At 42.6% G+C, this 12683-nt stretch overlaps 1 protein-coding gene across 2 annotated transcripts in view; it reads right to left on the minus strand.

The window, feature by feature from the left end:
* LOC106586535 (ephrin type-A receptor 3) overlaps positions 1-12683 on the minus strand; it is a 153631-nt gene that overhangs the window by 122640 nt on the left and 18308 nt on the right. For both annotated transcript variants that reach the window (XM_014173940.3, XM_045707295.2), the window contains exon 3: positions 12522-12683. This exon is cut by the window's right edge and continues 499 nt beyond it. In XM_014173940.3, the coding sequence (XP_014029415.2) occupies positions 12522-12683 (162 nt within the window). The remainder of the gene's footprint in view (positions 1-12521) is intronic.

The following is a 12683-nucleotide window of genomic DNA, read 5'->3' on the forward strand; positions in this document are numbered from 1 at the left end:
AACAACACACACTCTACTGCAAGCACAAACTGGACCACAACACACACTCTACTGCAAGCACAAACTGGACCACAACACACACTCTACTGCAAGCACAAACTGGACCACAACACACACTCTACTGCAAGCACAAACTGGACCACAACACACACTCTACTGCAAGCACAAACTGGACCACAACACACACTCTACTGCAAGCACAAACTGGACCACAACACACACTCTACTGCAAGCACAAACTGGACCACAACACACACTCTACTGCACGCACAAACTGGACCACAACACACACTCTACTGCAAGCACAAACTTTATCACTGGTGTTAACATGCCTGTGCTTCTAGAGGTTCTGCCACTTATATAACCAGGACCAACAAAGACAGTGATCGAGGGAGTAGAGTAGGACTGAGTGTGTGCATGCTAGTTGATTGAATGCCACATTTATTCTATCACTCCCCATCCTGTCGCTGATCAATTTCCCCCTCTGGTCTCTCTCTCACACAAAGAGAAAGACACACACACAGATTCAGGCACGCATGTTAGGCTTTGATTCCATAGGACCATGGGCTATTGAGTCAGGCCTGCATCATTCTGACCGCTACAGACTATTTGGTCACTCCAGACTGCTTCAGTCCACTACTAGACCACCAAAAATCACAGCAGAGCACTAACTGTGAGTCCATTACAGTCTATTTCTGACCACTTTAGGCTACGACCGGGACGATACCAGTATGGCAATACTTCCTTCCTTTTGGATTTCACTTTCACTTCTTCAGAAAAACAGCCCTAATGTTGGAAACAAACATCATTATGTTTAGGGGCGGCAGGTAGCTTAGCAGTTAGAGCGTTGGGCCAGTAACCGAAAGGTTGCTGGATTGAATCCCTGAGCTCACAAATTAAAAATCTTTCGTTCTGCCCCTGAACAAGGCAGTTAACCCACTGTTCCCTGGTAGGCCGTCATTGTAAGTAAGAATTTGTTGTTAACTGACTTGCCTAGTTAAGTAAAGGTTAAATAAAACAATAATGTTGTCATCCAGAGTCATATTTATGTATTTTCCAAGCACACACTATTTTACATACAGCAGGTTTTTAAAGGAACAAAGAATCTGCTTCGTGTTTTCATTTTTGCCATGGAAAACATATTGCGATACTGGTATCGTCACAGCCCTACTTTAGACCAATTCAGAAACCGCTTCAGTCCACCTCAGCGCTCCTCGATGAGGATGGAAGAAGCACCAGTAGCTCTGTATCTCTGTGTGTGTGTGTGTTTACCTATGTTTTCTCAGAGGCAATCAGTAACCCTTTGTGTTTGAGTGGGTGTACCTCCAATGCAACACAAACATGTCAGAGCGTGTAACCTTCAAACTAAAGGCCACGTGTATGAGTAAGGCCAGTGTGAGACCTCTTTGTATGCTCATGTGTGTATTTTCTGTCTTTGTGTCCGCTGTGTTAGGCATGAACTCGACTGAGCTGGCATTCTGAGAGACCCAAACTGCTCAATGCACACTCACACACGCAGAAACACACACAGAAACACACACACTCACACACACAGACACACACACAGAAACACACACACTCACACACACACTCACACACACAGACACACACACAGACACACACACAGACACACACACAGAAACACACACAGAAACACACACAGAAACACACACACTCACACACACAGACACACACACAGACTAACACACTAGTGCTGAGCGATTAACTAACATTTTTATTTTTCGTTTTTTAAACAACTCATTGACCAACGTCAGTTCAATTTTAAAAATTCCATTTCAGGTTTTTTTCTTTCTGCTCAATGGGCAGTTTCTCTAGAGATCAATCAGACCAAGCCTGAACTGTAAGATGTAGTAGGGAGTTGTATTTTCCAACAGGCCAATCTACTACATAGTTTAGTGCAGAAAGCGTGGTAATTTACTACTTATCCATTGCGCGTGCCTACTTGTCCAGTATGTGTGGAGAATGTGTTCAAGAGCAGCAAAAGGACTGCAGGTGACTGCCGACTGACTAATCTACAAATCACCTTGCATTATAAATAACACCCATTATTTGTAGATCAGTCAGTGACAACTGACCCATGATACATTGTGGTTTTGATCCTCAAGAACACGGCCGGAGAGAGACCTTGCGATCGAGAGGGATAGAAAGCAGTTGCTTCGCGAGGTATCTCTACCTGAAAGTACATGATCTAAAAGATTGATAGATGGAATTCAGAAGTCATAAAATATGCCTTATTATTTTGAAGAACTACTAAAATATTTTGTCAGACAGCATAGGCAACAGCTCTATAGAGATAAGATGATGACTTAGAATGAAACAAAAACAAATGTAATACACGCAACTGAAATATATTATTAAAGTAAATGAATGTGAATAAATGATGATTAATAAGTGATAAGCAGTAAGGCGCAGTAACTACTAGGGCTGTTACGGTGACCGTATTACCGCCGCGCCGATGGTGACGAGTCATGAACGCCGTCAAATTCTACGTGACCATTTAGTCACGGTAATTAGGCTTCTCCAAGCTCCGATGCTGCTGATGGTCATTAGTAGCCTACCAAACTTGATAACTGCCTGGTACTCAGCACTCTATTGTCCCTCTAATCACTCTGACATCAATGCAAATGTAATTGAAAATCTAATCAAACACTTCATGAGAGCCCATGAGCTCATGTTGAGTAACATTTCTATAGGCTATGCAACTGTGTGAGAAAACTGAGTGATGCACCTCAATATGCACCTTAGAATTGGATAAGGATGCGCCCAGTTGTGTCCCTGATGTGTATGTCTTCACTTGTAGTCTATGCAAAAGACACGATCATGTGACATAGAGCCATGTGAGTGAGAGGTGCTTCGCACGCAGCCGGGAGAAGAGAATTATAATGACTATATTCAGCCCAAGGGCACAACGGCCACTAGCTGCAAAAGGCATGGATTTTTTTTAGGGGGCATTACGGCCACACAAAGGGGATGCAGCCAGGAAATTTGAGGCATTATCAAGTACTTGTCAAATTGTGAATGAGAGACTGATAAAGTGTGTACAGCCTGCGAAAAAAACAAAGCAGAGCTCATGCCTTTAATGCAACTTTTTTTAAATCATAATTTGAGTCGCATCATGCAGCCTTAGAATGTTTTAAAAATCAAAACATATAGCCCAACATTTGTATCACAACTAAAGTTACATAAATAACTAAATTAAGCATATACTTGTTAACCGCTCAACACAGAATAGCTGCATGTGCGCGCTCCCTTAAATCGTTTGGAGAAAATATCCGTTCTATTTTCTTCAGCTTTGTTCAATTGTATTCTTCATACTATAAAATAATGCCACGGAATTCTAAGCAAATCGTGTCTGCTAAATGAACTAGCACAGTCCGCAGCTATATATCATAGCCAGATCAGGACCTAACATAAGGACAACTCAGAGTATGCTATTCCGTTCTCCTGAAATAGACTACATTTTCTTCATATCATGTTTCTTTAGACCTGTCTAAAATAAACAATGGGTTCATTGTGATGGTGTAGGTTATATTACATGTATGTATTAGACTTTTTAAAATGTCAGTGGCTTGTAGGCTATGTGTGGAAGCCAGGAGATGCTAAATGTGTTTATGTTAATTAACGGTCAATTACTGTGAGACCAGCAGTTATTTGCTTGACGATCACCAGCTGACAAAATGTTATGACCACCACAGCCCTAGTCACTACCACATCATGGGACTTTTATGAATTGTTTTATTCTGTATTACAGCATTCAACCCACATAATGCATAGTGCATTTAATGTCCCCCCAAAATATCGAAACAGAACCGACCTCAAAAAGAACTAATCGCTCAGCACTAACACACACACACACACACACACACACACACACACACACACACACACACACACACACACACACACACACACACACACACAGTGTATGAGCAGTAATGAGCAGTCCTGCCGTTTGCCTCCACAGCTAAATCGGATAACAAACCGAGACCTCCTCCCACCCCATCCAAGTCTGAACTCAATATTACACAACACTGCATCATTAGCTATAGTACTGCTCCCAAAACAACCACAGCCTAAAAAAAGACCCAAAACATGCGCAAATATCTACACATCAAAAAGTGACACAGTTACAATTCCATAATGACCAGAGCCCATATTGACAAAGAGACCCAGTACTGGCCCGTCGTTGTGTTACAGATGATCAGGCTAATGAACATCAATGTTTAGTTGAAGGGACCAATCTGTCTGTCTACACTAGCCTAAACCACTTCCAAGGCCAATGTCTGCCTAGAGGGGGAATCAATGTGTACTTTAAGAGAAAGTAGAGTGCTCTATCTCACATAAACCAAGACAGGGCATTCACAGCTGCAGAAACAAGAGTTAACATCACATGAGCCGATAGATCAGCACCCAGATATCGCTCAGAACTGCCAACAGTGTGTGTGTGTGTGTGTGTGTGTGTGTGTGTGTGTGTGTGTGTGTGTGTGTGTGTGTGTGTTCATGCCAGGCAGAATTACAGTTACTCCTCAGCTTAACTGGCGGCTTGTTAAAATACCCCACCACACTCTGGCTTTAATAAGATCTGCTAAGTAATCAAGGTTGGCAAGCAGTGTGTGTGTGTGTGTGTGTGTGTGTGTGTGTGTGTGTGTGTGTGTGTGTGTGTGTGTGTGTGTGTGTGTGTGTGTGTGTGTGTGTGTGTGTGTCTGATAAGTAATAAGGGCTAGTGTGTGTGGGATTGTGTGTCTTGGTAAATCCAACAGGAATGTAAACCCTTGTCTGTCTCAGAGGAACTGGTGAACAGCTGCTGACACACACACACACACACACACACACACACACACACACACACACACACACACACACACACACACACACACACACACACACACACACACACACACACACACACACACACACACACACACACACACACTGTGACACACATCCGGCTGGCTGCTGAGCGCCCTGTGTTTGCTGTTTTAAGCTCAAATTAAGGTTGGAGGAATTTCACACTGATGGTAGATATCAACTACATTACCTGCTTCAGTCCAATGTAACACCAGAGGACAGTGTCACTCTACCAGTGGACTCCTATAGTGTCATTTTCTGTCCACAAAGCTACACAGAACTCCCGTATGAAAATGTGAGGTGTCTCATCATCTCTCTGGCTGAGGCAGATACAGTCTATTAGATGATCTAGATCTAGTTCCTCCTGGATGAAGTGACCTTCACTGATCAGTCAATGTTATGACCTTCACTGATCAGTCAATGTTATGACCTTCACTGATCAATCAATGTTATGACCTTCACTGATCAGTCAATGTTATGAGCTCACTGATCAGTCAATGTTATGACCTTCACTGATCAGTCAATGTTATGAGCTTCACTGATCAGTCAATGTTATGAGCTTCACTGATCAGTCAATGTTATGACCTTCACTGATCAGACAATGTTATGACCTTCACTGATCAGACAATGTTATGAGCTTCACTGATCAGTCAATGTTATGAGCTTCACTGATCAGTCAATGTTATGAGCTTCACTGATCAGACAATGTTATGACCTTCATTGATCAGACAATGTTATATTACTGGCAAAGAACTTAAAGTCCTTCTATGTCTATTGAACTTTGCTTCTACTGCTAGAAATGCATTCATGTATGCATGCATGCACATCAGAGGGATCCCTCCAGATCCAGGGTGAAATTCAATCTTCGTGCAGATCCCCAGGACGGAAACGTCGTCAAAACTGCCCCACACTGGGATTGAACCCACTGGGATTAAACCCACAGTTTATAGAGCTGGATTTCACGTCTTATACCACACCGGCATCCGTCCACAACAATTTAGCAAGCTCAGTCGGAATTAATGCCTAAAGTTTTAACCCTATCCCAAACCTTAATCCTTCAATTAACCAGTCAGAATGAATGCCTAAACTTAACCCTAGAGTTTTTTCTGTTTTAAGCCTATCCTAAAACCTTAACCCAGTCGGAATGAATGCCTAAACTTAACCTTAGAGTTGTTTCTGTTTTAAGCCTATCCTAAAACCTTAACCCAGTCGGAATTAATGCCTAAACTTAACCTTAGAGTTGTTTCTGTTTTAAGCCTATCCTAAAACCTTAACCCAGTCGGAATTAATGCCTAAACTTAACCTTAGAGTTGTTTCTGTTTTAAGCCTATCCTAAAACCTTAACCCAGTCGGAATTAATGCCTAAACTTAACTTTAGAGTTGTTTCTTTGTGCCCAAATGTAACACGTTTGTCACCGAATGTTGGCAGATTAAGTCAGTTTACTCGTCAAAAACAGACATTTGTCCAAGGACGTCGGGACATGAAGTCAGACTGATATCTTGTTGTGCACACACACACACACACACAAACAAACACACAAACAAATACACACCAGGCGGCAGCATGCTAAAGCCCTTGTAGTCGGAACTAAACTCTTATTTTATTTTGAAGCCTCACTATGAAAACAATTCCTCAGCTTTACACAAATCTCTGAGCTAACACACAGAGCTATAGCACCGGATACATATGACACCCCACATACGCTGGTACAGACCATTTGGTACAGAACATCGTTATGTGTTGAACACGGAACGAGGTATAGCTCGGTTTGTTGTTTTGAAAGTGTTCTATTGAATAAGTTTGGTTACTAGCTACCTTTTTAATTTGGATCCCACGATACGGTTAGCATCAGTTGCTGAGACTGCTATATCTGTCTAGGGACAACTAAAAGTTTGAAGAGCAGCGTAGCAGCTAGCCTAGCTGCTAACTAGCTATGAAGCTAGTGAGGTTTCCTTGACAGCCTGAACACAGCCCGCACTTGTGGGCTGGGACAGCGGATTGTCACGGGCTTGTTTCTGTCTAAATTCCTGCTAAATGTTGCCATGTCTAGAACTGTGTGGTGTACCAGCTTTAGCCTACGTTGCTACCATGGCACCCAAAGCCAAAGGTGGGAGTCAGGGAGAGGACAGTGTTTCTCTATCACAGGTAAAGGATCTTTTAAACGGACAAAAAGGGTTCTACAAGCAGTTGTTACAACAGGAAAATACTGTAGCTTAAAGAGCTTTGTCCAAATACTGATGGACTCGACTAACAAAAGAATGGATGATCTGACCAGAGAGGTTCAGGACCTTAAGAACAGTCTGCAGTTCTCCCAAGGAGAGGTGGATGTCCTGAAAGAGACCTGCAGCAATATGACTACAAACTGTAAGTCCTCTCAAGATGATGACAGCACTGTCTGTGAATCATTATTAACAATGACTGGCAAAACAGACTAGAGGGACAGTCCGGAGGAATAACATCATTGTGGATGGCATACCAGAGCACTGAGCACTGGGCCGAGTCTGAGAAGAAAGTAAGAAAAAGTATCAGTGAAAAGCTGCAGATGGATCATATGAAGATTGAGGTGGAGCGCTCCCACAGGTCTGAAAAACCTGTAACCAGCCCAGGAGACAGACCCAGGCCTATAGTGGTCAAGTTCCTGAGGTTTAAGGACAGAATGGATGTTCTGGAAAGAGCCAAGAACTTTAGAGGAACCAATATATTCCACAATGAGGACTTCTCTGAGTCTGTGCGCCAGAGGCGGAAATAACTTAACCCAGCTATGAAAGCTGCTAGAGAGTATGGGAACATTATTTACATCCACTATGACCGGCTCATTGTCCACCCTCCTTCCCAAAAGCCTGGGAGGAATGAGAGAACCAAGCCTCAGGGCCAGTAGCTTCAGCCCCACATCACACACACATTTTGTATTGATCATATATCACTAATGCTGCAGAGCTTATAGTGAGTCACCATAACATTGTGGCAATAACAAGGAAAGCCAAAGTTCCAAAGGCTGGGCCTAAAGTAATTTATAAGAGATCATACAAAATGTTTTCTCAGGATTATTTTGTTGAAGATGTAAAACATGTATGTTGGTCTGATGTGCATGAGGAAGTGAATCCAGATGCAACACCGGAAGTATTTGTACAATTATTCATACAAATGGTTGACAAGCATGCACCTGTGAGACCCGTTAGAGCCCCCTGGATTGATGATTCATTGAAAAATGGTATGGTTCAAAGAAATAATGCAGTGGAGGTGGTTTACAAGCCAGAGTGCTCAGCTGATTGGTTGACATACTTTAAATTGAGAAATGTTGTGACTAAACTTAACAAAAAGAAGAATAAATGATATTACCAAACAAAGACAAATGACATAAAACATAATGGAAAAAGCCTTCGGGTACTTTAAATGATATCATGGGCAGAAAACCCAATTCATCTCCATCATTCATGGAAGTTGATGGGTCATTTATTACAAAACCTTTCTATATGGCCAATCCTTTCAATGACTGTTTCACTAGTAAAGTGGAAAAACTCAGAAGTGAAATGTCAACATTGAACAGTGAACCATCATATTTTTGTATAAAATATCTAATAATGAAAGAGAAGAATTGCTGTTTTGAATTTGGTCAAGTTAGTGTGGGAGAGGTGGAAAAACCATTGTTACCCATCAATAATGATAAGCCACCAGGTATAGACAACCTTGATGGGAAACTATTGAGAATGGTAGCAGACTATTGCCACCTCTATTTGCTATATCTTTAACCAAAGCCTAAATGAGTGTGTGTCCACAGTCGTGGAAGGAAGCTAAAGTAAATCTACTGCCTAAAAATAGTAAAGCACGCTTTGCTCTAACAGCCGCCCAATCAGTTTGCTGCCTGTTCTTAGTAAACTGATAGATAGGATTGTGCTTGACCAACTACAATGCTATTTTTCAGGGAAAAAGTTAACTGATTACTTTCAGCATGCATCTAGAGAATGGAACTCAACTTGTACTGCGCTGACTCAGATGACTGATGATTGGTTAAAATAAATGGATAAAACGATGATATTGGTAGCAGTATTGTTAGATTTTAGTGCAGCTTTTCATGTAATTGATCATAAATTGTTATTGAAGAAACTCACTTGCTATGGCTTTACATCACCTGCTATCACATGGTTGGAGAGTTATTTATCCAATAGAACCCAGAGAATGATCTTCAAAGGAAGCTTCGCTAACATCAGATATGTACATTGCTGTGTCCCTCAGAGCGGTTACCTTGGGTGTTACTCTTCTCTATTTTGTACAAATAATTTGTCACTGGTCTTACACGAAGCTAGAATGACTACGCATGTGGAATACATGTCAGCACCCAAAGCCAGTGAGTGCACTGAAATTGTAAATAATGAGTTACAGTCAGTATCAGAATGGATGATTAATAACAAACTGGTCTTAAATACATCTAAACCTAGGTATAACACTGGATGGTCAATTGTCATGGGCAAGTCCTATTGACAAAGTTGTTGTGAAGATGGGGAGGGGTATGTCTGTTCTAAAACGATGACACAATAATCAACTGTACTAGTTGTTCAGGCGCTGGTCTTGTCCCATCTTGATTACTGTCTGCTAATATGGTCAAGTTTAGCAAAGAAAGACCGAGCAAAGCTGCAGCTGTCTCAAAACAGAGCAGCATGCCTTTAACTGCACATGCAGAACTAACAACAACATGCATGCCAGTCTTTCCTGGTTGAGGGTTGACAAGAGAGTAACTGCTTCTCCTAGTTTGTATGATAAATATTATTGTGACAAAAATTCCAGATTGTCTGCATAATCAAATAACATTAAACTCAGACACCTATACATACCCCACAAGACATGCCACCAGGGGTCTCTTCAGACACCTATACATACCCCACAAGACATGACACCAGGGGTCTCTTCAGACACCTATACATACCCCACAAGACATGACACCAGGGCTCTCTTCAGACACCTATACATACCCCACAAGACATGACACCAGGGCTCTCTTCAGACACCTATACATACCCCACAAGACATGACACCAGGGGTCTCTTCAGACACCTATACATACCCCACAAGACATGATACCAGGGCTCTCTTCAGACACCTATACATACCCCACAAGACATGATACCAGGGCTCTCTTCAGACACCTATACATACCCCACAAGACATGACACCAGGGGTCTCTTCAGACACAAATACATACCCCACAAGACATGTCACCAGGGGTCTCTTCACAGTCCCCAAGTCCGAAACGAATTCACGGCAATGCACAGTTTTGTACAGAGCAATGATCGCATGGACATCTCCAATTACCCAAGCAAACAGCTAAATTGCCTTTAAAAAACAACTCATGGAACGGCAGGGACTATGACACAGACACACACAGACACACACAGACACACACATTATTTTTGTATTGTATTTTTTTATATATATTTTTTAAATTGTTTGTATATCATGTATTTTACATTTGTGTGACTGTCCTTGTCTATCAGTGTATCAGTGTTTTGTTACTTGTCATGTTCGGTGTTTTTTGAGGACCCCAGTTAAAGTAGCTGCTGCTTTTGCAAAAGCTAATGGGGATCCTAGTAAACAAATAAAATACTCTTTGAGGCCCCTACAAACATACACCGACCAACAAAAAAAGTATAAAATAAAAATAAAAACATACACAGGCACGCAGTACAAACACACACACACACACCCTGCAAAGACAAATAGAAAATGCTGCGTCACTTCTCAAAGAAAACACACTCTATGAAATATTCAGTGAAGTAAAGCCTTTCTCTACATCTGACTCAGAGTTACAAAAACACACACAGATAGGAGAAGTAGTTCTGGAAACCTAAACATATCCCGGTGGTAGCGTAGCCACTCTGCTACCCACCCCATGCTACACTGGCCCCTCAACACTCATCTGTCTGTTAACACTGGGGGCCAAGCTGCGCCCTGGGCCCCTCGCTGTCGCTGTACACGGGGGGCTGTGTGTGTGTGTGTGTGTGTGTGTGTGTGTGTGTGTGTGTGTGTGTGTGTGTGTGTGTGTGTGTGTGTGTGTGTGTGTGTGTGTGTGTGTGTGTGTGTGTGTGAGTCACAGTGCAGCTGTCATAACCGGCGTAACATAAGCCCTTATTAGACTCCATTAGCCGTCAGTGAAACTAATAAGAGATTGTCAAATACACCCAAACATTCACACTACTCACACTGACAGGAGAGAGACAGAGAGAGACACATAGAGAGAGACAGATAGAGAGAGAGACAGAGAGAGAGACAGAGAGAGAGAGACAGAGAGAGAGACAGAGAGAGACACATAGAGAGAGACAGAGAGAGAGAGACAGAGAGAGAGACAGAGAGAGAGAGACAGAGAGAGAGACACATAGAGACAGAGAGAGAGAGACAGAGAGAGAGACAGAGAGAGAGACAGAGAGAGAGAGACAGAGAGAGAGACAGAGAGAGACACATAGAGAGAGACAGAGAGAGAGAGACAGAGAGAGAGAGACAGAGAGAGAGACAGAGGGAGAGAGACAGAGAGAGAGACAGAGAGAGAGACAGAGAGAGAGAGAGAGAGAGAGACAGAGAGAGAGAGAGAGACAGAGAGAGAGAGACAGAGAGAGAGAGACAGAGAGAGAGACAGAGGGAGCGCGACAGAGACACCAAGAGGCCCAGAGACCGAGAGAGGAGGAAAAGTTGCCTCACTACCATTTGTCTGTCTTTCTTTCACTTGTTTCTCTCCAGAGAACGAGAGAGGAAGGAAAGGGTCTTCTCTCTTTCTTACCCTTGACACCAGAACTTGACCAGGGAGATTACCTTTGATCTTTAATTCAACATGACTCATTCATCCTTCCACTCACTCATCCATAGAATAGTGAATGCACAGAGAGTGGATCAATATCTTCACACAGTGATCAACACAGTAGATGGTCTCTTGACTTTCTGAGCTGTAGTAATTTCTCTGGGCACAGTGCTCCCATTGGAACAAAAAGTTCCCCTTACACACACCATCTCATCATATCACCATATCTTTGCACACACAATATCATATAACATAATCTTCTCCAGGCCTATTTCCCAGCCCTCCGCCCATGTCAAAACACCCAAAACACCAGCCCAGATCCCTATCATGTCCCAGCCCTCAGCAGCACACACCCTTTCCTCTGATATCCCCCTCTCTCCATGGCCTCCAACAGCAGACATACACACAGAGAACTGGTCCTTCCTCCATCCTGATGAGGTGAGAGAGGAGGAGCTCACAGATATAACTACTGTAAGCTGGGCCCTCTACCATACACACAGAACTCCTCACCCAACCCTCATACACACACATACTGGGTTTCTAGTGGTTAGAGCAAAGGCCAGAGATGGCCGACAGATATGAGGTGTGTGTCTCTGTGTAATAGATCAGAACTTTACCACAGCTGAAACCGTGCTTTCAAAACATTACAAGGTACTGTGTACACTCAGAGCCAATGTTGAGTATCGACTAGGAATGTATATTTCAGCGATGGAGAGGTAGGGAGGTGAAAGGGAGATAAAATAAGAAATAAAAAAGAGAGGGGGGAAGAGAGAGGGGGAGAAGAAACCAGAGGGAAAAATAAATAAATAAATAAATAAATAAATAAATAAATAAAAAGAAGTATATGGAGTAGTATGACTGTCTTACCTTGGCAGGAGCTCCCTCTCTCCTCATAGCCAACGTTACACAGACACTTCCCTATGGGCACTAGCCACTCTCCCTCTGTGCTACAGTACATACGTGGTGGCTCCTGCTCCTTGGAGTGATTGACACACAAGCCCTTCACCTCCACCAATGAATGAGAGTCCA

Source organism: Salmo salar, chromosome 25 (assembly GCF_965601325.2).
Source record: "Salmo salar chromosome 25, fSalSal1, whole genome shotgun sequence".
Classification (NCBI taxonomy): domain Eukaryota; kingdom Metazoa; phylum Chordata; class Actinopteri; order Salmoniformes; family Salmonidae; genus Salmo; species Salmo salar.